General features: G+C 36.4%; 1 protein-coding gene across 2 annotated transcripts in view; it reads right to left on the bottom strand.

The window, feature by feature from the left end:
• Positions 1 to 25,963, bottom strand: part of LOC145694974 (uncharacterized) — a 90,507-nt gene extending 64,544 nt beyond the window's left edge. The window contains exons 1-2 of one of the 2 annotated variants that reach the window (XM_081771788.1): positions 25,815 to 25,963; positions 7,016 to 7,121 (exon numbers count right to left, since the gene is read on the bottom strand). In XM_081771788.1, coding sequence (XP_081627914.1) covers positions 7,016 to 7,096 — 81 coding nt within the window. In that variant the 5' untranslated portion in view covers positions 7,097 to 7,121; positions 25,815 to 25,963. Of the gene's footprint in view, positions 1 to 7,015; positions 7,122 to 25,143 lie in introns of both variants that reach the window. The other variant, XM_081771787.1, reaches the window with a different exon arrangement.
• Positions 25,964 to 27,243: the final 1,280 nt, after the last annotated feature.

Here is a 27,243-nt window from a genome sequence, read left to right as displayed (position 1 = left end):
ACGCTCATAGAAGACACTCATGCGCGTTGCCACTACGTCATAAATGAGAAAACTTAGTATCGTCTTGCATTCATTCATGTCAAAAAGAACCTAAGAAAGCCAGCATGTATATACGTGACACGGACCAGGCGAGGAAGGTCATCATTCAAGATTGGTAGAGAATGTCATACAATTGCACCCTCCGAACGAAAACTAAGTGTCTGAGAGAACTTGTCCTCTCGCTCGACACCAATATTTGCTCATTCTCATTCCACTAAAGGAATGCAAAATCAACCATTTGCTGTTTCTGGTGGTAAGACGGCAAAAACGTGACTTTTCTGATTTAAAAAACTATCAGGGAAAAAAATAAACACGAATGCAGTGCTGTTTATACTAATAATATACTAATAAAACCCTAGGAACAGTGAACATTGCGTCCTGAATTATTGAGGGATATAAAGTTTCTGTGAAGAAATATACTATTGGTAAGAACAGCCAGATCTTAAAAATAATAGACATTTTAAATTTTTACTGCATCCATGAACTAGCCTTGAGGGGCTATGATGAAACTGGAAGATCTAATAATCACGGGAGGGATACTTTACCTATACTCAGTAGCAGCGGTTGGACGTTAACAGTGCGGGGGCAAGACACGATCTGAATATTTATATATCAATGTTAGTTTTCTTGGTTGTTTCTAAAACTTTATTTGACGAAAGGTTGTATAACTAACAGGATACTATGTTTTCAGTAAGATACCGTATATCGTATTACATTGATTGATTTTGAGTTTTACGTCCCGTTCAACAGCGAGGCTATATGAGGCGTGGACCTACTGATTAACGTGGAATCCGAACCACATGAGCTCCCGCCGGGAATTGAACCCGGGCCTCCCGCGCCAAAGGCTATATCGTATTACATATCGACGGTGTTAAGGTAAAAGTTCGTAACCCTCAAAAATTTGAAAATGTGAATATTTATCTTATTCAGCTCACTATAGGTCAGGCTATAGGTGAGAAAAATATTGTAAGCTGGTGTGTGTTATTAAGTCAAATAAACCACTTTTTATACTTGTGTCTTACAAGGATGTAAATGGAAGTTAGAAGTTGTTTTTTTGCTCTCCTGAAAAAGTTGGAAGTGAGGTTTACGACGTTTTACCTTAACACTGTCGATAATTAAGCAAACTGACAAGAGCAACGCAAGTAGGTACTAGCCCTTTTTACTCGTAACGAAGATGTAAGAAGAGATTTGATTCCTTGCTGATGAACATCTTAAAATTCTGTCTGGAAAATTGAGAGATTAGATTATTTAATAACAAATTTGCAAAACAAGTAAATAGAAAGGATAATATTAATCATAGTACTGAATAATTATATTTTTCAAAAGTTCATATACTGATATCTGGAGTTATATTAAATGGTTACGACAGTCGTTGTATAATAAATGTTCTTGACGCTTCGTATATACATCTGTTGACAGTGTGCGAATTACAAAGGAGTTAAGGGGGAAATGTTGCTGTAACCAAAGAAGATTTCCCCCTCATTCCCCTTGTAATTCGCACACTCAACAAATGTAGACACGAAGCGTCAAGAACATTTTTTACACGACTGCGGTTACAATAATATTTACGGAATAGATTAAATTTTTATCCTAGTTAACATGGAACATTAAAAGATTTTACAAATGATTTGAAAATTTCTATTGTTTTATTCATTATAAACATATGGTGAATTAATATTTTCCTTATAGTTACAACTTTATTGGTTGAAACAAAAAACAAACAAAAAAAATATACTCGAACGGGAATCGAACACGGGACCCTTTACACGAGTCCCGAATTCTCCTCCCTCTGCCAAACCGACACTTCATAAATTTGCGAGTCGTACGATCTATGAGGCAAGTAGACAATTTTAAGACAGTTTTTCTTCGTTATTTTTGGTCATTGCGCTCTCCCAGTTTCTAATATTAACAATTTAAATGTGCACTACCACCTAGCAAAAAATGGCCCCGAAGTTTATTTACCAAAGTCTGCCTTTTCTTTGTAAGATGGGCGTCCACCTCTGCCACATCGTGCACGTCAGTTCGTTCATCCTTAAACATGCAACACTATTCACGTACGACACCTTCACCCATCACGTCTGGTCCATAAACATCACATAGTTCGCGATGAATCGCAGCTGCCGAAAGTTTTTTCGCACTCAGAAATCGTATTACCGCACGCACTTCATATTTGGCGGAATTTTCAATCGGAGTATTCATTTTCAATTGTTACAGCGGACGAGTGAACTACAACACAACTTTCTCCTTCCACTGCTCACTGTGTACTGAACTACTGCACACTGCGCCACAGGACTGACATCGCTCATCCCGGCCATTTCTTGACATGCACAACCGGATTTTTTTTCTTTTCGAATTGCCCTTGTATATGAAACGAGGTGGAATTTCTATTCAACGGTTAAAGTATGTTTAAGATTTTTAAGGGTAAATTCATAGAGGAAAAAGAAAGTGCTAAAATTATGCGAAAAGGGGGATGAAAGGTACTATTTCCCTCAACAACTTTAACGAGCTTTTTAATTTAAAAAAAAAGATCGAAAACAAGCTAATAGAAACTACGCACATTTCTATAATATAGCTAAAAACTGTGAGTAGCAACTCTTATCTGGTAAATTCCACAATTTACTGATTATTTCTGACGAATTACCTCAAGCACATTTTTTGATTGATTGTTCGCAAAACCATTAAGAAAAGACAAACTGCTTGATCTTGTCAAAATTCTCAAACAGGAAGACAATACACTCAATCCACAATCCCCAACGAGTAATGAACAGGAAATTTGGATCAGCAATAATGTGATTCGGGGCATAGTTCGCAATATCATATTCATTATTTATGACTTTCAATTGCTATTATTAAAACGTTAGAAATGTTTCAAACATATTGGGGGACATATTAAATCCTTTCTGTAGTTAGGAACTAAAATCTATGTTAGCTACAAAACATACGTTTTAGTTCTTAACTACAGACATCTTATACGGAGTATCTGGTCTGTAACCATTAAGAAACTTTTATGAACTTAACTTTGTACCCTACTGGCATTAGTGTTCTCCAATTCGTACATTTTGCACATCATAGGCTTCAATTTCTCACCTCATGGGTGCGGGGAATATCAAAACGCTCAAAACACACTTGTCAAATTGTTTATGTGTTTTCATTAAGTATGGCCCCCATACAGAATCGGACACTTCCGTATAGTTCTTTGTACGGTTTCGTGGTTCAATACAGTGATTTGCTTACAGAACTCATCGATACTGATATACGTGTGAATTTTTCGAGAAATTACTTGAAGATTGAGTAGTTTGCCTTATTGAGTGGACACATAAATCAGTATTACTTTCTCTAAATTTTGTCTATACAAAAAATTGGTTGTCTAAAGACAATTTATAATACATGTTGTCAGATTTTTTTAAAGATTTTAGAATGTACTAGTGAAAAGGAACGAAAAACGAATTAGAGGAAGATTAAGGGGAAAAGCATCCAACAAGGGGAAAGGGATAAAGTATCCAAAACGGAGAAAAAATTGCTAGGAAATTATCTATTCCCATCCGGAGAGAGCATTCGATACAATGGGTACTTTATGAGATCCCTTTCTTGCTTTAAAAGAAAAAGGTGCGCATCTAGAAATCCTAATCACAATTACAAATTTCGTCAATGAAAAACAGGGTGTCTAGCAAATTTCTCTCAGCAATTTCCCGACTTTTTCCAGACTTTTCCCGACCATTTCCAAAATTTTCCCGACTCATTCTAAAAAAATGTTTTCGTAAAATTAGGAAAGGTTGAATGTAATGAAAAAGTGTACAAGTTCTTACCTGATCATAGAATGTCTCCTTCATATATGCAATGAAACAATCTAATCATGTAATTTTTTGATCTCCTCCTCTATGGTAGCAACCTGTTCTGACTGATTTACGATTTTCTGTTTCTTTGCTTCAAGTTCCTTTCGTCTCTGTTCTGCTCTTCTTTTTTCAGCGGCCCTGCGATCTTTTTCTGACATCACTTTTCTGCGGTGTTCTTCGGCTTCCTTGAATCTCGCGTATGCGTTTCTCATTGATAGAGTTGAGTTGATTTTGAGTTTAACGTCCCGTTCAGCAGCGAGGCTATACGAGACGTGGACCTACTGATTAACGTGGAATCCGAACCACATGAGCTCCCGCCTTCTCATTGATAGAATCAACTGCTTTGGGATAGGAAGGGCTTGTATGCCACCAGCCTCATTGACAGCATCATATACTACACGCTGCGCCACTAAAGAATCCTCTGACAAATTTTCAACTACTATTTCTCTGTTTACCGAAAAACCCTTTCTAATGCTGCATTACCGTGGGAAAGAATTAGGCATATCTTTACTATTTTGCACAGATATATATCATTTGGTGGTAACACACTCATCCAGAAGTCATCAAGTCTGTGTTCATTTCTTTGTACGACTCCATTTTCTCCCGCACATGTGTCTGATCTACTAGAGCATTGTATTCTCTGTCTGCCTTTTCTGCATCAGACGCTGAGACAATATTACTCTGCACTAAAATTTCGAACGTTGCTCTCATTTGTTTAACAGTTTGGATTAAGAAACGTCAGCGCTTTTGTAAGGGAATATTTTAGCGGGGACCTCTCCTACACCTTGGACACTAAATGTTGATAACATTCTCGTACTTGCTTTCGGAAACAGAACAGTTCCTTTTCAATAACTTCTGTACATCTCCACAGTGCTGACCTAGTTGCATACCCAAGGTCAATTTCCTTGATACGAATTAAATTAATATATAAGTTTTCACTTTTCTCCATAACATCAATAGCATTGATACTCTTCCTGTCCATTATTTCTTTTTTAACGAAGCGAGACATCAATGCTTTCAATAACTGAGTAAGGCTACCATGCAAAAATGGAGTCATAGGAGTGTCTGACTGATATTCCGTCAGGAAAGGCTCACAGTCCTCAGCAAGAGATTGAAAAAACGCTAATTTTGCATAATTTTGCATAGAGCAATTTGTCGTTCAAATTTCTAGCTACTATTCTGAAACTGTTACAGTTGGGTTCTTTGTCTGTTCCCTTAACCGCTTCAACATACTTTCTCACATGCGGTAATATTTCTTGGCTTCGCTTGGCTATCTTCGCATTTTCTATCCAACGAATATGGCAAAATGGAAGTAGAAACAATGACGAACCTGTTATTTCAGAATGCTGGGCATGCCTCGCTGGTACCATTTAGTACAAGTTATACAAGGCTCTAAGAAAAGAAATCAAATCCCATCCAGTTTTTTGTATACCAGTCTTAAAACCACCGTGAACAACGTGAAGACCACATGAGCCAAGTTCAAGGAGCTGTGGAGCGTCTGTACCAAGGAAGGCACAACGTTCCTCTTTCATTAGCCGTAAGAGCGCCCAATTTTTATTTGGCCCATCCATTGAAACTTGCAAAAGCTTAAATGGATCAAGCGATTGCAATACATTCTGCAAACCTTGTAGAGGGTCTGTAGCTGTACTATGATCCATGAAAACAGAATTCAAATGCCGTGTTCTGACTCTGTTCGTGTTATCGTCCCAGAAGCGTACACTTACATCCATTTGAGTTCTTTGCGCAACACTATTTAAACTTTCATCAACCTTTCTGCTGTCAGCAAACACTTACCAACCACTCACTCATCACTCTTCTTCCCCCAGCACCACAGCAGGAGACAAACCGCACGCCTCACATAAATCGCAGAAAATCCACGGTGTAGTACGAGATGCAACGCGTACCACGTGACCGCTTCTACGTAGAAAATAGAAAAACGGTTGAGATGGATCGCGATGTATTTAGGAACACTTTAAAAAAATACGATGTAAACGTACTACATCGCGATGCATTTAGGAACGCGAGGTTTATCGGAGTCGCTTCGACAAGCAACATCATTTCCAACATGTGGAATTTAATTCCATTTTTCCCGACTTTTTTTTAGCAAGTTCCAGACCATTTTTTTAAATTTAAGACAAATTCCCGACTTTCCCGACTGCTAGACACCCTGAAAAAATTTATACTTCATGAACATTCAAAATGAACTGCATTGGGACAACAAGAGTACAGGTGGAGCAGACACGTATCAAAAACTGCTGAGGAATGAAGAAATTTTATTTTTCTTCGGTGTGAAATGTAGAAGGCGAGAAAGTAGAACAGATGACTAGTTTTAGAAACCTAGGTAGTATTATTAGTGATGATATGAAGTGCGAACGTGAAATAGAAGCAAGGATATGAATGGCAAAAGAAGTCTTTAGGAAGGAAGAAAGTCTAGTTTGTGAACCTTGAATAAAGAGTTGAGAAAAACACTTATACAATGCTTTGCGCAGAGTATCGTACTATATGGGACAGAAACATAGACATTACGCAGAAGTAATGAAAAACGACTGGAAGCTTTCGAAATGTGGGTGTGGAGGACTGAGAGAATCAGCTGGATCGAGTAGGAAACGAATGAGGGAGAAATGAGGGAGAAATGAGGGAGAATGAGGGAGAAATGAACAATTGAAGATATTATTGAAAAGAAGAAGAGAAATTGCTTGCGACATTGGCTAAGAAGGAACTGTATAATGAGGGATATGTTAGAGGGTATGGTAGCAGGAAAGAGGGTAGGGGTGAAGGGGGTTACAATTGATGGACGGTATCAAAACAGAAAAATCATACGTGAAGATGAAGAGGTTACCTGAGACCGCGGAGCATGGAAGCTTCTCAGATGCTGCAAGTGACCTGCCAATAGTGGCTGAATACCTATGATGATGATGATACTGAATGAAAAGAGGAAATGAAAAGTTATGAGATTCAATTAATGTGGCTTTTCCCTTCTTTCTTTATTTTAGTTTGCATAATGTATTTCGAGATTTAAGAAAATCTGGGAGCTGGACTGGCGGGAACTCGAACCTCGATCTTAGATGAGTGTACGGGGTGGAATTCTTGAGTTTGGATTTTGTCCAATACAAAAATAACTGGAAAATGACACACTTACTTACCCGAATTAAGGGATGATTGTGAGGATCATAGTATTTGCTCAACCGTAATGTCTGTCCATCATGTGCAGCTCGAAACAGCATAAAGGCAGGACAAACTTGATACTTCCTGAAAAAGAAAAGTAGGATAACTTTGTGCAACTTTGCCTATTCGTATTTAAAAACTGCATCGAAACAAAGTAAACAGCAATTCTACTCAGAAAATAATAATAATAAAATAAGCGGGATATAATTGTTTTAAGTTTCAACAAAATCTTATGATCACCAATGTTAAAATGCTTGTCTATTGACTGAATAACCCAAACCATCACCAATATAAAGATGTTGATAGACCCAAACCACCACCAATATAAAGATGTTGATAGAACCAAACCATCACCAATACAAAGATGTTGATAGATCTAAGCAATAACAAATACAAAAATGTTGCTAGACTCAAACCATCATCTCTACACAAATGTAACTAAAGTTCAGCAAGTCAATAACGTTTTGTATTTTAATACAAACCTACGTTGGTACTTTAATATTTTTAACATGCAAAGTTGAACTGAGGAGGAAGTTTCGGCTGTAGGTATATTTAAAGAAATACGAACAAAATCGCCTGAGTCCTTTTTCAGAAAATTGTATAAAATGAAACTCACCCCCAGGGCAAACTACCCCATGTGATTTTTCCGTGACTAATTTACAAAACATTATAGTTATTAATTAAATATTTATGAAATGTTAACTAAATCAGCTGAATCATTTTTGAGACAAGTACAGAAAGAAAGAAAAAAAAAACTTTTTTTCCCTTGTCAGCACGAATGAGTTACGCCATATTGTCAGTTTATTAATGAAATATTTATTTACGAAACATGAACAAAATTGCCTGAGTCGTTTTTGAGAAAATAATAATAAAAAAAATAAAGAGTAAACTACCCCTTTTCGAATTTCCCCACAGAATAGAGATGTTCCTGAAATATTGATTTACGAACAAAATCGTTAGAGTAATTTTCGAGAAAATCGCATCTTTTTTAATTTTTATTTTCAATCTTTATTAATCTACCCTCATTTTCAGGAGTAGGAAGAAAGTTCGAAATCCCCCCCCCCCCTTTGAAAAATCACATAAAAATCTTAAATTTACAATTACGCTTCGATACGTTGAACGTATGGCCTCTAGGCGAGTGTATATCAGCATGGACAATGTCGAAAATTCCTTTTCCGGTATCTATGGGCCAGGAGACGTGTAAATCCGCTGGAATCTCGAATTCGATTTTTTTCACAATCGCCGTACCTTCTTCTCTCTTCTCGTCGCTTGAAAGTAAAAATGTGTAAAGACTTGATTTAAAAATATTCTTGTATAAACTACGCAAATTTTGTTCAATCTTTAGTTTCTCATTAATTTCAGATAATTTTCTCAACTGCTCTAAAATTTCAATAAAGAACTTCGCGTCATGACTGCCTTTTCATTTTGACTCCACGTAAGTTCACTGATTTGTTAATTAATTGGAATTTAAATTCCATTTAAAGATTATAACTCACTGCTTAAAGTAACACAGTAGTCATTGTTCAAATAGAAATAAGACGTTCCTGGCTACTTTGCTTTATCAATTATAAAGTCTGATAATAATTTATTAACGAAATGACTTATGCCGTTATGTAATGTTGAGGTTATTACGGAGAGAGCTGCTATTTCTGTGCGCTCCTTCAAAGGATTAAATCCAGTGAAGGTGTCAGATGCACAATCACCAAGATCACTTTACACAAAATAGGTCCTTTCCCATCACAGTATTTAACTCACGGAAAGTTCCATCACTGGACTTCACCATCGATCCCAATATAAATTTTTTATTATCGTCGAGATCAAAAGTAGGGGACAAAAGAGCGGAATCATCCCTCGTTTAATGTACCGTTGGTATGATTCTCAGACAGACAATTTCCTTTAGCCTGCAAAGCATATCATGTTCGTAAGAGTTCAGGCAAACGTGTGAGAATGGAATACTAAATTATCCGAAAAAACCCTTACATGAAATTAGACAACGGTATCTCAAAATATCAATTAAGACTGTTTAACACCTTCAAGCCTTCAGAAGAACGAGAAAGTTGTAACGAACAGAAAAATGTTAATGGCAATTTACCTGTATTGTATTTTCAGGAACCGCAGAAGACTTGTAACTAGTTAAAACTGTTTAGAAAAAAGTCTGGGGAAGGAAACGAGTGGGGGAGACCTGGAAAGTCGTTTGCAACTAGATTCTCAATGTCAAATTCCGGCTACTATCTCTCTCTCTCTCTCTCTTTCTAGCGTACCTGCATTTTTTTTTTTTTTTTTTTTTTTTTAAATTTTTGAGCACTGGTTAAGCCGCTACTACTAACTTAGTACTATACAAACGCATTACTAACCTTGTATCTTTGAAAAAATAAATAAATAAATAGATAAATTGTTAGATGATAGTAGTTTCCGATTTCTCAGTAACTTCTTGAACTGCTATGCCAGACTCCCCAGAAAGTCTCAGTATGAGAAGATACATAATAACGCAGCAGTTCAAGAAATTACTAAGGAAAGCAGCAGGGACTACTGAAATCATCTACCAAAAAAGTTTATTTATTTCACGGATACAAAGTTAGCAGTTTCAATTAATAAAACTTTGGTAATAACTATTTTCTTCCGTAACAAATTCTTTCAATGAAAAGCATGAAGGAAAAAATTTGGCTTCAACGAACACCTACCCACTTACTCACCTCCTTACACATATATTCATGCATATACACAGAGAGAGAGAGAGCATGTACAAAGCATGCCACACAGGAAGTATGAATCATTCTTTTTTCTTTTAATTGTGTGTGTTTTGTGGGATCACGTATCGGCTGAATAACGTGTTGTTGCCAAGTATATTTTAAGTCAAGATTTTTAACTTCTTCTGCAATATTAGCCTACACTTAAAATTTACTGACGTGCTAGTATAACTCAACGGGTTGCTTTAAATTAATTTTATATCTAATTGACAAACTAGGTCACCTCCCTTTGCATTATCTAAATTCAATTGTTCTATAGAAACAAGTAACCTTGAGAAAGTGATCTTCCAACAGAAAGCGAAAAATTTCCCTTCAGAATGTTGGTGCATTTCGCAATTCTGCCTGTACCAGAATTTAACACAGAAGGGATTACTGTGTCATTAATTGGTAGCGGACTAGTTACACGAAATGAAATCAATATAAAAGAAGTGGGCGAAGTATGGAAATCTTTATTACGAAAGAATAAAAAAAAATATATTTGGACAACTGACTCATTATCGACTGTTACCTAGATTGCGAAGATCTTTGTCGTGATTATACGTTATATTATTTGAGACACGTTTTCAAAATTTAGAATGTTCTAAATTCATCACCAAAGTGTTTTTTTTTTTTTTTTTTCTTTCTTATGCTTGACTTACAGGCTATATAAGCTACAAATTTGGTATATAGGCTACAATGTCTGTCACTGGCATAAATTATAGAAATTTTTCATTGCAATTACATGTTTCTTTCTGGACACTTTGGAAACAGTTAAAAAGAAACATATGACAATTTGAAACCATGTATGGGCATTTTCAACAGTTTCGGCTTGACACTGAAATATCGCGCTCCTGGTATATACCTCTAGCTTCAAATGAAATCCTGAGCTTTGGAGCTCCCACCGGGAATAAAACCCGATGTCCCTCACGCAAGTTATATGCGCTAACCATATTACATGAAACTTTCAGATTACAGATATAATTTTTATTATACACTAGCATATATTACCCACTTCGCTAAATAAATAATAATTTAAATGCACATCTTCGTATCTCATGTATCTTATTGCCATTTTTCTTACTTTTTAAATTTATATCTTATGATATGAACCGCGTAGCTTGACACCAAGTTCCGAAGATCATATAATACGATGTTGGAGATCGATAATAACTTACATTTTATGCTGAAGTATGATGTTCCCCTTCCCCAATCTCCCAAGTTGTATAGTTGAATTTGTATCTATGCTGCATCGTATCAAGGTTCATCTTAGTGACCCCGAAAAATATGGATTCAACACTGATATTGCTCACTTTCGATCATTTTAATGTATGTCACCCCTCCTCATCCCCCAAGTGTCGCGGCATGAAAATCAGGGTTTGCCTAAATGGGCCCAGCCCGAAAAAACTCGGTGGGTATTTTCGGGTTGGACCAACCTGAAAAAAAAAAAAAAAAAAAAAAAAAAACACTTTAAAACTCACCTGGGTTTTTGAGCTTTTTGTTAGTATATTATTGGTACAACTAAGATGATCATATTGGAAGTGATTTTTATCAGATTTTAGACTTTCCTTGGGCGAATTAGAAGCTTTCACGTTATGGTATACAACAGCATTCAACATTAAGACCTTTACACAGTTTTGAATGCACTGAATGAATGAATGAATGAATTAATTAATTAATTAAAAAAAACATACCTTACCTTGAGATAGTTATAGAACAAATTAGTATATGGATTATGCTTATAGCTTGTTTGAAGTAAAATATGCAATTTTATACTTTAGAAAATACTTTCCGAGAAGTGTGCTCGGCGACACCGAGGGATGTTATCCCTCATACGTTTGACGGGTTTAAGGCCATAGATGCCGATATTAATAGTAAATATGTAAATACATTAGTAAAACTATTAGTATTATTTCTTACCTCTGATGTAAAACACAAGTATTCTTCAGTAAAATTTGGTTTTGCAACAACAACAGTTTAGTTCAGTCATTGGTTGCTACTCTTCAAACAAGCATTCTGTAGAATCAACACCAGCAATAAGCGTAAATATTCTTGTCAAATTTAAGAAGCTTAATGCTCGGAGTTCCGAAGACTATGTAACGCTTACTATTTCAAGTGCTGAATTCAAATTTCAGTACTAATGGAAGTTTCGATGTACAGTAAAGAAACCTGTATTTTCGGGAAAAAAAACGCCGTGAAAGAAGTGCTCGGGAAATTCCCGTACTTGAAGGCAGAAGCATCAGAAATGAATACTTCCAACTATAAAAGTATTTAACGGTGGAAGATATTTAATTTCATTTAAGACATTTTGAAACAATTACTATATAAAATGTGAATTATATGTTAATTGTTTGAAATTAATTTTCGGGAAAGGACCGTCTTGCAATGCTCGGGAAATTTCCGTAATTGAACGCACACCGTATCGGGAGTGAACTTCAACAATAAAGCCATTTATTTTACACTGGAAGATGTTTATTTTATATAAGACATTTTGAAACATTTATTTCATACAACATGAATTGTATCTTTGTCTTATATCAATAGACCCCTTGTGGTATTCATATTTCCCGAACGTCTGTCAGGCTTCTGTATGCCGTGATCTACATTTGTTCGTTTGTCTGCCGGGCTCCTTCATGGCTAAGCGGTTAGCGTACGCGTCTTCGGCGTGGGACACCCGGGATCGATTCCCGGCGGGAGCTCATGTTTGGATTACACGTTAATCAGTAGGTCCCATCTCATATAGCCTCGTTGCTGAAAGGGACGTTAAACACAAAATCAACTCAACTCAACTCATTTGTCTGCCTCTACCACACACACTACAGGGTACAACTTTCGGTCTTTTAAGTTAAAATTTTCAGAGTACAGGCACGCAGGGTTGGACCCACCTGAAAAAAAACACTTTAAAACCCACTCGGGTTTTTCAGCTTTTTGTTAGTATATTATTGGTACAAATAAGGTAGTCACATTAAAAATGATTTTTATCGGATCTTGGACAAATTAGATGCTTTCACTTTAAGGTATACAACAACATTCAAGATAAGACCTTTATGAAGTTCTGAATGCACTGAATATATATATATATATATATATATATATATATATATATATATATAACTTAGCCTGAGACAAATGTAGAAAAAAAATAACCTTAGCTTGAAATAATTGTAGGAAAAAATAATGTACGGATTACGCTTATAGCGTATTTGAAGTAAAATATGCAATCTTATATTTTGGAGAATACTTTCCATGAATAGTGTGCTCGCCAACTCGACGACGCCGAGGAACGTTATATACTCCATACGTTTGACGGGTTTAAGGCCATAGGAGCCGGCACAACTAGAAAATATGTAAATACATTAGTAAAACTATCGGATTATTTCCTACTTTTGATGGTAATACAAGTATTCTTCAGTAAAATTTGGTTTTCCAACAACAATAATTTAGTTCAGTTATTTGTTGCTGCTCTTCAAATAAGCACTCTGTGGAATCAACACCAGTAATAACGTAAAAATTCTTGTCAAATTTAAGAAGCTTAATATTCGGAGTTTCGAAGACAACATAAAGGTTACTATTTCAAGTGCTGAATTCAAACGTCCGTACTAGTGGAAGTTTCGAAGTACAGTAAAGAAATCTGCATTTTCGGGAAAAAACTGTCATGAAAAAGTGCTCGGGAAATTCCCACAATTGAATGCACAAAGCATACGAAATGAATTTTTCAACCATAAAACTACTCGTGTTTATTTTACGCAGAAAGATATTTAATTTCACTTAAGACATTTTGACACATTTACTTTATAAAATATATCTTTGTAACTGCCGTAATTGAACGCACAAAGTATCGGAAGTGAACTTCAACAATAAAACGATTTATTTTACGCTGAAAAATATTTATTTCATGTAAGATATCGTGAAACATTTATTTTATAAAATATGAATTACATCTTCGTTTTAAATTATTATATTTGGTATTCATAGTTGGCGAACGTCACTCAGGCTCCTGGGATGACACGATCTACATTTGTTCGTTTGTCTGCCTGTACCACACACACTATAGGGTATAACTTTCGTTCTTTTAAGTTTAAATTTTTAAATTTTCAGCGCGTACAATCATGAGACACACTAAATTTTCTGTATAGATATTGGCGGCATGCCAACGTAGAATTTCAAAATGGCTGTCACTTTTTTTAAGCGGGTATCCACGCTACAAAGGGCAATTTTCGGTCTTATAAGTTTTAATTTTCAGAGTAGAAGCACGAGACACTCTAAATTAGCTGTATATATTTTGTCGGCGATGGAACGTAAAATTTCAAAATGGCGGTCATTTTTGGAAATAGCGGGTATCCACGCTACAGCGTGCAATTTTCGGACATTTAAGTTAAAATTTTGAGGCTAGAAGCACGAGACATTCTAATCTGCTGTATACATTTTCTCGGCAATCCTATGTAAAATTTCAAAATGGCGGGTAATTTTTCAAAACAGCAGCAAATAGAAAACTGTTCCAAGTTGTGACAACGACAATCTTGAAATATGAATCACATCTTAACATTTTTACCTAAAACATATTGAAATATTTTGAAAAAACCCAATTAAACCCGAAAAAACCCATATGGGCCCAGGTGGATTGTTATTTTAAAAAAACGGGTTTTTTCAAACCCTGCAGGCACGAGACACTAAGTTATTTGTATAGATTTTGGCGGCATACCAACATAAAATTTCAAATGGCTGCCATTTTTTCAAAATAGCGAGCATCCACGCTACAAGGCGCAATTTTCAGTTTTTGAAGTTGAAATTTTGACGTTGGAAGCACAAGATATACAAAATTTGTTCTATAGATGGCGGCCATTTTTTTAAACAGCAGTGAGTTGAAAATTCTTGCAAGTTGTGACAATGATAATCTTGAAATATAATTTTGATACTTTTACCCCAAAGTTTACCTCTCGCCAACACTATTTAATGCTTATCTAGAAGAGATAGTGGAAAAGAGTTTACATGATGATGACGGCATTTCGGAAGGAGGTAGAATGATTAGATGCATAAGATTTGCAGACGATATGGCGCTTGTTGCAGAATCTAAAAAAGAAATCAATAAAATGTTATAAAACCTGAGGATGGGCTTTGAATATGGGATGAAAATAAATGTTAGAAAGACAAAAACCATGGTGACTGGAACGAAGAGGTCTGTGTCAAATATTAAAGTAGGAGGGGAGCAAATAGAATAAGCGAATAGTTTTCGATGTCTGGGTAGTATTCTTAGTAATGACGAAGTGCGAACGTGAAATAAAAGCAAGGATAGGAATGGTGAAAGAAGCCTTTAGTAGGAAGAAAAGTGTTTTGTGGGACCCTGAATAGAGTTGAGAAAAAAACTCATAAAATGCTTCGTGTGGAGTGTTGTACTGTATGGCGCGGAAACGTGGACATTACGTAAAAGTGATGAAAAACGACTGGAAGCATTCAAAATGTGGGTGTGGAGAAGGATGGAAAGAATTAGTCGGGTCGAGCGAAAAACGAATGAGTGGGTGTTACAAATGGTGGGGGAGAAAAGAACACTTTTACATATTAAGAAGAGGAAGAGAAACTGGTTGGGACATTGCCTAAGAACAGGGTTGGCAAAAACCATGGTTTTTATTTAAAAAAAAACGGTTTTTTGGAATTAAACCAGGTTTTTTTGGTTTAAACCAGGTTTTTATGGTTTAAATGATTTGCTCTATACATTCATATCATATATGGACAGAAATAACTTTGTTTCGCCTTGATGTTATCATGCAACAACCGGGTTATGCTGGAAGGGGTCACATAAGCTTAAAGCTCAATAAAAACCGCTTCTCCAGTTACATCCGAGAGAAATTGTCCTCCATTTGAACTCAGAACCAGGACTAATTGGCCACAAATGCGATACGTCTGCCGACTCACTCACGAAGGAATCCTGATAAAAAAAAAAAAAAATACGTTGTACTGATCTTTACATGCTTCTTAATACAACTGTCAAGAGTCATTTCAGGAGGACAAAAAGATAAACAGTTGCACAAGTGAAACCATTACACAGAATTACATATGAACAATTTCAAAGTATACGGAGTACAGAAGAACTAATTTAGTTCAAGTTAGTTAACAACGACTTTTATTGGTCCAAATTAAAGAAATACACCGACTTAATCTGCATATCAATAAGACAAGTGAATAAAGATACGAATTATTTGAGTTCACTTTGGCTCAAACTCATTTATACATAGATAGATACCAAAGATACTTATTTCACTAAATGCCTCTTGTGGGGTCTGTATGACCCCCCTCCCCCCACACACAAAAAGTACGGCATTTTCGATGTATTTTATCAATAGTAAACATTGAAACGAAACAATATTTAGAATTTTTCTTTGATTGCAATTACATAACAATAATAACAACTACAAAAAATCACAAAATAAACATTTATAAACTTGTAAAAGAAAGTTCCTTTTGTAGTATAATGGGGAATTTAGGTCTGAATATAATACGAATAATATACGGGAGAGAAACGTGATAACCCACAAATGTGTGTTCATCAAAATTTTACAAACACTTACACTTTTACGAACACTTCCACGGTTAGCTGAGGACCGTGGAGCATGGAAGCTTCTTAGCTGCTGCAAGTGACCTGCCAGTAAGGGCAGAATACCTATGATGATGACCCCAAAGACATTGAAATATTTCGAAAAAACCGATTAAACCTGAAAAAACCAAATTAAACCCGAAAGAACCCATATGGGCCCAGGTGGGTTTGGCTTTTTCAAAAAAGCCCGGGTTTTTTCAAACTGCTGAAAATGGAATTAAATAGCATCAGAAGTGTCACTGTTCATCTCGGCGACCGCAAGAACTATAGAATCAACACTAATATTGGTCATTTTTGACTATTTATATATATACATATATTAATTTCCTCCTCCCCAAGTTGCGGGCCATGGCATCGGAAGTGTCACAGTTCATCTCAGCGATCTCAAAAAATGTGGATTCAGCACTAATATCGGTCATTTTCGATGATTTTTAAATATCTCTTCATCTTCTCCCCCAAGCAGAGAGTTTGAATTTGGATTTAAACGGGATCGAAAGTATCACTGTTCATTTAAGGAACCAAGAAAACTATAAATTCGACACTGTTATTTGCCATTTTCGATCATTTTTATATATCTTTAACCCCCTTCACCCAAGTGGCGGGGCTGATTTTGGATTTAAACCGGATCGGAAATGTCACTATTCATCTGAATGATCCCGAAAACTATGGATTAGACACTAATATTGGTAATTTTGGATCATTATTATATATAGCCCCCCTCCACCGTGCTGCGGCACATATCATCAGAACTGTAACTGTTAATCTCAGCTACTCCAAAAACTATGGATTCGACACTAATATTAGTCATTTTCGATCATTTTTAAATGTTCATACCCCTCCCCGACGTTGTACCCTCCCCCTTCTCAACTATCAGGGCTACACTTGGATTGAAACAGCATCAGAAGTGTCACTGTTTCTCTCATCGACTCCGAAAACCATGGTTTCAACACTAATATCGGTCAATGTTTATCATTTTTAAATTTATCACCCCTCCCCCTCACCTAGGTTGCATCGTCACAGTGAATAGCCCAAAGTATTCTCTGCCCATAAACTCATGTATGTTGAAAATTTGATTGAGATCGGTCAGGTGGTTCAAGAGTGATGAAGTCACAAAGGCAGTCAGTTTTATTTTTTATTTTTTCTTTTTAACATGTATCCTCCACCTCTCCTACGTTGGCTCGTCAAAGTGAAACGATAAAAAACACCCAAGGCCCGACCCTCATATAGTTGAAAATTTGATCGAGACTGGTTGGATGGTTCAAAAGTTATTAGGCTTTATTAGTTTTATTTATACGTCCCCGTCCCCTTTCCCATCTCTAGGATCTACCGTTAAAGTGAAATTACAAAAATGTTTCCAGATCCGAACCTCGTGTATTTCGAAAATTTGATTGAGATCGGTCGGATAGTTTACGAGTTAAGTTACAAAAATACTCACTTTCAGTCTTATATAAATTGATTTTTATATATCTCCCCCTCCTCCTCCAACCCTACGTTGCTCCATCAAATTTAAATTACAAAAACGATCCCACGCCTAAACTTCATCTATGTTGAAAATTTGATCAAGATCGGTCTAGCAGTTCAGGAGTTATTCAGTTTTATTTATTTTTATACCCCTCCCCCAAATCTCAGTTCTACCATCAAAGTGAATAGCCTAAAACCAGCCCAGCCTCGAACCTCATCCATGTTACAAATTTGACCGAGATCGGTCGGCCGGTTCAGGAGACTTAGTCGCAAACATAGTGATTTTCAATTTCACATATATAGATTAAGATGTAAGGATCAGGCATTTTTAAAGCATCTTTATATGTATGTACGTAGGAGTTTTAAGTTAAAAGATTGTAGTGGTATACTACTAGACAATAATAATAATAATACCCTTCAGGGTATGCAGCTTCTTAACCATTATGAACTTGAGATCCAGCGTACCGACCTCTTTACTTTAGAAAAAAATGAAATCTTTAACTTTTACGTCCCACGGTTATGCCAGCTAGGCTAAAGGAGACGGTGATGAATGAATGAGAAATGAATGAAATGGTGGAATGAAGAAAGTGGAAGGAAATGGGAGAACCCCAAGGAAACCCACGCACACGGTGTTTGTTCACCACAAAGTTCACTTGGCGGGGGCTGGGATCGAGCCCGGGAGCCCAAGCACCAGAGGTGATCACTACCATTGAGCCTCCGCTGCCCTACCTTTATTTTTAGAAGTAAAACGCTCTGTATATATATACACAGGATAATAGAAACTATTTGAACAAACTTCGGGAGCTGATTTCCGACATGAAAACCAGCAAAAAAAAAAAAAAAAAAAAAAAAGTCTTGAGTGAGGGATGGTTCCGGCGATATAAGGTGCCGAAAGGGTGGGAAAATGCACTTCAGACGAATCCAAAAGAACGCAACGTAGAGAGTGCGGTTTAGAACATGACTCTCGAAGTCATATCTACTCCACTGAAAAATGTGTTTCAAACCTCCGCAAGATGTATGCGAGGGATTTCCCAAAGAACAGTAGGGATTCCCGATAACCTGGCAAGTAATCCTCACGTTCTTACCATTCTGTATGTATATCAAAAGCAACATCATGAAAATTTTGGCCCCTTTACATGGTTATTTGCTTGAATCATTTTTGAATGAAGCACAGAGACTACTTATGTTAAGAAGTGAAATGAAGAGTGACTGTGCAACTTCATTTTAAAATGTAAAAGTATTTAATTCCGAATTACACTTTCTCCATGTAATCAACTGAATCTTTTTTTTTATTATTTACTTTTATTTTCACAGGGGTGTCTCAGAAGTGGCAGCGCTTCCATCTAATACGAGGGCTTCACGATTTGATCCCAGGCCATGCTAGTTGTGGAGGACAATATCGTATGCATGGAGTTCTCCCGTTTACTTCTGGAATCTTATTCCAGCAACTCTCCTATAATCATTCATCTCTTAAACTACAGGACATAAAAATAGAATATAAAACTAGAAATTTCATAGTTTTGTTCTACATGTCTATTTATATGTCTCAATCTTACAGATTTGCTGTGTATTAGAAAATTTTGAGGATACACTGTGGCTTTTGTGTGAGATTTTCACGTGTTCATATATGTCGAAGAATGGCACGGGAAATAACGAATCATATTTTAACATAAAATTGATTTCAAATGCACAGCCATGGCTCTTTCCTAATAGAATCTATTAACTTTAAAAGACGATTATATATATAATTTCTTACTTCATTATTAATACTACAAAACATTATTATTATCACGGAATGCTCAAAATACAAAATCGAAACTGAATTTCGTTTGTTTATGCAATCTTAATACTTTGGATTTTCCTATTGTGTTCCTAGGAATATTGAACTTAAAAAATTGGTTAAATGCGAAAAAAAAAAAAAAAAAAAAAAAAAAACTTACTTTCACTTAACCTAAGCCTTCCTTAATTATTCAATTACAATTCAGATAGACCCAAATCTATTGAAATCACACAAACAAGTTTTAAGCAAAGAGGTTAACTTCATAAAGCCTGAACCAGTAGCCCGATGGCAGAACTTTCCTTGTCTTTCTCCGATGAGCTTTTGTAATTCCTGTATATTCTGCAGGAATTCCAAAATACACTGGTATACCGCTACTCAAACAAAACTCATTTAGCTTTACTGCAAGTTTAAAGCGAGTCCAATTCAGAAAACTTTCCTTCATTTCTTGGGCTGGTTACCACGTCCTGCATAGATTTAATGAACAGCTTGTATTTTAAAAATAATCTATCCTAATCTATATCTATCAAAAACTGCAATGAGAATATACTCACAAATTCAAAGAAATCTGAAGAAAACGGAAAATCCTCTACTTGCTGAACAGAAACATTATTTCTTGGAAAAGTTAAAATATCCAAAGTGAACACGAATTTTGACCTAGATACTGTTTCAAGAAGCCTGCGACAGCACCAGACTCATGTTTATAAACTTCAAATTGTTTATAAACAGAATTTAAAAACTGTGAGTATATTCTGTGTTATCAAAGCAATATGAGCGTCTTCTTCCTCTGGTTTACCACTTTTTAACCAGATCTAAGAATTTGTGAACTAATGGGGTGGTCCATTAGTAAACTTTCTGTTGGCTGTTTCTTTTTCCTCTGGCAAATTTTCTGCGATCACATCAAATATCGCGGCATGTTCTGCTATGGAGACTGGTAGCATCCTTACGTAGACACGAACAATTTAACTATTTTCAACTACACGAACCATAGTTGTCTTAGAAAGTGCTGAAACAAAGAAACTTTCCTTTATAAGCATACCCATCTTTGGTAACGCACCTTAACATACACACATCTTGCCCTGATTTGGATTAGCAAAATCTCATTAAAGATTCAAAAATTACCTCTTGTCTGTCTGTCTCTCTCTCTCTCTCTCTCTCACACACACACACACACACAAAAACATCTAAACCAATCCTAATTTGTCATGTCTGCGTACGGCTACCAACTGAAGCACGTCAAGTTAAACTACGGTATGGTAGTTATACAATTAAAGCGTATGTATATGGCATTTATTTAGCTAATCCCGCTAGCTTTTCAACGTAACAGTAATGACTTATGAATAGGTAACACTAGATCGGATTTGGTTTCGTTTCGTTCATTTACTTAGTACATAGCTTTGGCATGACAGGGCTTATCGGAACTTATTCAATGTCTGAACAGAATGAATGCAGCATCATTGTGACAACGAAAAATCATTAGAACGAAGTAAAAAATACCCTTTAACGCCATTAATCTCGTATATCCAGTAAAATGGACGTCGTTGCTTAGTTGGTTGAATTAGGGCTTTGCGTCTTCAGCAACGGGGTTATTCGAGACTTCGATCTACAGCTTAACGTGGGATCCGAATCACAGGAGCTTTTACTAGGAATCGAATCTGGGCCTCTGGCACCCAAGTTGCGTTCATTAACCATGTAGTACGAAGCAGTTCAAAACAGACATCGTATTCTCTATATATCAAATGAAGTGGAAGGCAGTAATATTATTACAGTAAAAATTTATAAAAATAAAAGGATAAACTTTACAATACATGCTCCAGCTGCACATCGCTAAGTAGAGCCGCTTGAAAAGGATACAGCAGAGTAGGGTAGGACAGAAATGAAATGAAATCTTTGAGTTTTACGTCTCACAGATAAGAAAGGAAACGGTGATGATGAGAAATGAATGAATTGGTGGAAAGTGGCAGAACCCCGAGAAAATCCACACACACGGTGTCTGTCTACTACAAAATTCAATTGACGCAAGATGGGTAGGGTAGGATTGAGTTGATTTTAGTTTAGCGTCCCGTTCAGCAGCGAGATTATATGAGACGTGGACCTACTGATTAACGTGGAATCCGAACATGAGCTCCCGCCGGGAATCGAACCCGAGCCTCTCACGCCAGAGGCGCGTGCGCTAACCGGTAGGGATGAGTAGGGTAGGAGCACGAAAGGACTAGCTTAATGTTAGGGAAGATTTGATACATTTCCATAAAATTAATAGAGTTTAGTTTTTGAATGACTATACTAACTGGAGCGGGCATTGTAAAGTTAACCCAAACGAAATATTAATTAAGGCGTAACTGTTGTATCGCCAGACCACACGAAAATCGAGAGAAAAAAAACATTATTTAGTCTCTCCCTCAATTATTGGTCAAAATACAGTGGGACGTATGCCATAAAAACTAGCGCATACAACACGAAGCAACTTGCGCTAGGTGCAGGGTGGATTGACTTAAATCAGTGTGATTTAAATCACGATTTTAATCAAGATTTAAATCACTTGATTTTTTAAATAAAAATCGTTGATTTAAATCAAATTCCGAAATAAATTAATTTAAAGTGAAAATAAGTAAAATCCCGTTTCTGTTCTGTTATTTCGATTATGGAAGATAATAATCATAATACAATGAGACTCAAATGTATGTACAACACGAAACAGTACGAAAACGAGTATCATGCAGAGAATGATTAGGGAAAATCCCGTTTTGAACGGGTAACGGGAGAATCCTGTTTTCTTCTCTTCGTAACACAGGGTTTTTAAATCGTTAACTATTTCAACGGAGAAATCACCATCGACATTTAAGACAAAAATTCTTTTATGTCCACGTCTATTTGTTTATTTCCAGATAATAGGGGCTCGATCCCCTTTCCGAAAAAAAAACAAAAAAACATTAAAACTTTAGGCGAAATTTATGTACTAAATACATAGAATAGAAGTTCCTCGGGATCGTAATAGGGCAAATTTTGGATGCGTTAAATATCGAATAATACTTTTGATAAAGTGGATTCTTTCAAATATCTAGGATTAATATTAACAGACGAAAACGATATTTACGAAGAAATTAAATGTCAACTAAAAGCACAGAATTCGTGTTATTATTCAGTTCATAATCTCTTGTTGTCACGAATTCTGTCCAGGAATTCGAAGATTAAAATATATATGCCTGTTGTTCTCAGGGTGTCTAGCAAGCAAGCATAATCAAATTCCCTGGCAAAATTATAATTTTCCCTGACCCTGTCATTCTTATTTTCTTAGTAACTCACCAAAGTAACTTATATTTAAAACATGAAAATGAAATCTTCCAGTTTTACATCCCACGGTTATGCCGGTTAGGCTAAAGGAAACGGTGATGATGAGTTATGAATGAAATGAAGAAAGTGGGAGGAAATGGGAGAATCCCGAGAAAACCCACGACCACGGTGTTTGTCTACCACAAAGTCCACACGGCGCGAACTGGGATCGAACCAGGGAACCCAAGCACCGGAGGTGAACGCTCTACCAGTGAACCACCGCGCTCCCAACTTATATAAACTTATAAATAGTTTTCACCATTGTTTATATGTTCATACAATATTCTACAAACGTGCAAACGAACCAATTCATTTACGTGTAATTTATGTCTATTTTAGTGGCATTCCTTCACCCGTCACAGCCTGAGAAAGATTATTCCCTGACACCAATGAAATTCCCTGACTTTCCTTGACTGGTAGACACCCCGCTTCTGTATGGTTGCGAAACATGGTCGCTTACTATGAGGGAAGAACGGAGACTGAAAGTATTTGAGAACAAGATCCTGAGACGAATATTCAGACCCAAGAGGAGCGGGAATGGGGGAAACTTCATAACGAGGAACTACATAATTTATACGTTTTATCAAACATTGTTAGGGTCATCAAGTCTAGGAGACTCAGATGGGCAGGTCATGTAGCCAGGATGGAAGAAAATAGGAACACTTTCAAATTCTTAATTGGAAGACCAATCGGAAAACGAAAATTAGGAAGATCTAGGCGCAGATGGGATGACAATATTAAGATGAATCTCGCAGAGATTGGAATACAAAGTAGACACTGGATGCAGTTAGCTAAGGATAGAAGTCAGTGGAGAGTTCCCGTGAACGCGCCATTGAACCTCCGGGTTCCATAGGCCATAAAGTTAATTAGTTAATTTTGGGCGAAATTTATATACTTTACATTTATTTCGTGCCGCTGGCTAGTTTCGATTTTTTAAAAGTATACTCCTGCCAAATATCAGGAACTTTCGTGAAAAGAAAAGTGTCATGTTGATAAACGTTGCTGTACGTTTTTTCCTTAATGCTTAAGAAATATTGTTTCGGATTGAAATAGGTTAACGATTGAGGATTAATTCGAAATGAAATTAAAATACTTTCACTTAAATGGCATAATTGTCATTTAATATTAATTCCTAATGTTTTTTCTCCAGTTCATGACTTGTAGTATACGACAAAGAAAGATTTGATTTAAATCAAAAAAATCAACAAAAATGATTTTTATTTAAAAAATCATGATTTTCTTCTACCCTGGCTAGGTGACCACTAAAATGCATGAATGCTAACCCATTCAGGGCAGGACCTTAGCAGGGGGGTACAACGGCAGCGACGAGCTGGCGCGTTAGCGGCTGTGGGTACACAATAAACAACGATCGTGGAAAAACACTTTATATGTCAAAGTGCATGGCTTGTGTTGCACAGCTTTGGAGAAGATATTAAGTACCATTCAAAAAAAGACCAAATATACTAAGTTAGGTCATCTTCTTTTCTATAGTTTCAATCCGTTTCCTTAGTTACGATAACCTGTTCGCTTGTTTAGCAGACTACGCCTTCCATAAAATTTCAACTGGCATTCCCTATATTTGTACAACTGGACAAAACTCACACGATACGTGACAATTTTGTTATTTACGCACCATTTTCACACTGCCTTTTCCATAAAGAGTAAGTGTACCTCTCTGCCAAATAGTGTTTTCCACCTTAACAACATAGTACCGCTTAGAACATCAAAAACAAGTTTTTTATTAACTACAACTATTCACTTCACCTGATTTTTACTCACTCTTCCTCACAAACCAAAATAAATTCTCCAATTCATCTGGTAAATTTTCTAAAATTCATCCGGCGATAAGCAGTTAACCCTTAACAGAAGCGTTCGATACGCTCAAGATTGCTAAAACAGGAGTTAGAATTTAGCTCTTCGGTCTAGTCTTTAGCAACTGGCGGATAGGTATAAAACTCCCACGAAACATATTTAACCCGAAGCATTTAATACCCTTGTACACATACGTCTTAATACCCTGAGGATATCTAATTTTTGAGAAATTTCGTGAATAATTACACGAATACTTAACAATGTGCTTTCCATTTTAAATTCAAAACTCCAACACCGCACTTACTAAGCGACTGAAACGATTAACTTTCACGAAATAACATATCTACAGCAAACGAACTTTCATTACTCTATGGTATTACGTAAATATAATAATACCATGCATTCGATACTTACCCATCCGGTGATTGTTTGAATCCGAAGTAAGAACACTGGAATTTTACTTCTAAATATTTTAATGCTGTGGCAATCGGGCGTCTACATCTGGCATACGGTAATTTAGTGGAGTTTCTAATTCTGAAGACTGTATTTGTCTCTTCCATATACTTTGCAAGGGTATTTTGTAGCTGCTCGTAGCTTCGAAACTTTTTATCTAAAAAGAACGACATTCTGAAACCTAGGTTAGACTTTTAACCTATCTCTATATTAAATTCTCTCCTCCTCACTTCTTCCAACGCTTTGTACAAGGTACTATTCAACACGGGATCATGGTGTAACAAAGTAATGAACAAACCGAATACTGAGATGGCGTCATGAGTTAATCCGCGCATGAACTTTTTTCTTCCTTTGAACTTTGTGTTTTGTTGCTCGATGTAACCAAGTCACATTTCGTAATAGTTTCAAGAGCACAGAGTAATTTGAATGATTCTGTCAGCTGTATTACCGGTAAATTACAACCTACCGTTCCTCCACACACATAAGAGATCAAGTAATATACTACAGCCGAACACTTCTTGTCCACAGAACACACACAGCAGCAAAACTGTACTTTGTTAACTAGCACCGTATTACAACTACAGTACTCTATGCCAATAACTCAATGCCCACATGCAAAATATTATCTTTACCGTATATCTTCGTAGCTATCGTAATTCTATAAAATACACTTTAATTACAACCTAGCCGCGCGAACCTTTCCCTATGCTTCGCTCCAGTACGGGTAGCGGTGGCGGGTGCTTGTAATAAACATGGTAATAAAGCTTCGTGAAAACAGTGTTGCTAACTGTGCCTTAATGCTCATATAATACTTAAGGAAGAGAGCTTTACTGCGGTTACACATGAATTGCGAATTAACAGCACAATAGAAATTAGGGAGCACCTTTTTCTGACATGATGTCTTCTGCAGATGAGACCTAACTTTTCTCTTTTTTAAAAACGTGTGACTGCTGAGAGAATTGAACGTATCTCTCCAGCTAACTAAACAAATTCCCTAACCACAGCGCCACCCAGACTGTCCTTTATTAATAAAATATTTCAGGAATGATTTGCAAATTTCAGATTGGCCCAGGACACTGCAATTTTTTGGTCAAGTAAGTCTTCTAATGCAGTAAAGCTAATTATTCCACTATCGGCTATTCATTTTAAATACCGTATTTCCACAAGTAAATACCATTTCTACCAAATAGTAAGCCTAAATGACGTGTGATTTTTTTTTTTTTTTTTTTTTTTTTTTTTTTTTTTGGAAACACGATTCATTTGGAAATTTGAAATTGGGGAGAGGGGAAATTTCACTCATGTGCCTAACTATTAGTCATAAACCAAGAAGGAAAGGCCCCTATTTCATAATGATGAAAGAACATAACGCTAATTTTGACTATCTTGGAGAAGTACAATACAAAATGTAAAAGTCAGTAGCATCAACCCCACCTACAAGATATTACGCCAAAATTGAGTTTACAGTACGGAGAGAAATTCGTGCATAAGAGAAATTCGTACTTAAAATCTAATTTATCAATTCTGTCACGCCCTGGTTAAGATTTCTCCGTGCAGATTGGGAATGGTCATCAAATTAAATAATAAATTTTCTTTAACTTCCCTAGCATTAAACTGATTCCGTAAGACCAGAAGCGGATCCAGGGGGCGATCGGGGCGATCACCCCCTCCCCAGAAGAGGAAACTTTCTTATTTTATATATACATAAATAAAACCCATCCCAAAGTTTGGAGCCCGTAAAAGTAGCAGTAAGACAACCCATCACCCCCCCCCCCCAGAAGTCGGTCCTGGGTAGGCCCCTGCGTAAGACTTTCTGCACTCTTGTCTTTGATGTGTATATACAAATAATTACAGGTTGTCAATGTACGTGCAAACTAATGTCCCATAAAAATGATTGACGAAAAAAAAGCTCGCAGGAATGTATGCTATGTATAATAAGGAAAGCTAAGAACAGTAAGTTAGGTTAGAATAGTGAAGTAGGTAGTGACGACGCTACTTTTACTTTTGAGGGGGGAAGCAATCAGAGGAGTAGACATTTCGGGAGGGATAGCTATTTTCTATGTA

This window comes from Thermobia domestica, chromosome 9 (assembly GCF_964235325.1).
Source record: "Thermobia domestica chromosome 9, izTheDome1.hap1.1, whole genome shotgun sequence".
Lineage (NCBI taxonomy): Eukaryota > Metazoa > Arthropoda > Insecta > Zygentoma > Lepismatidae > Thermobia > Thermobia domestica.
Note: the sequence above shows the minus strand (reverse complement) of the source record. Positions and strands in the feature narration are given on the sequence as shown.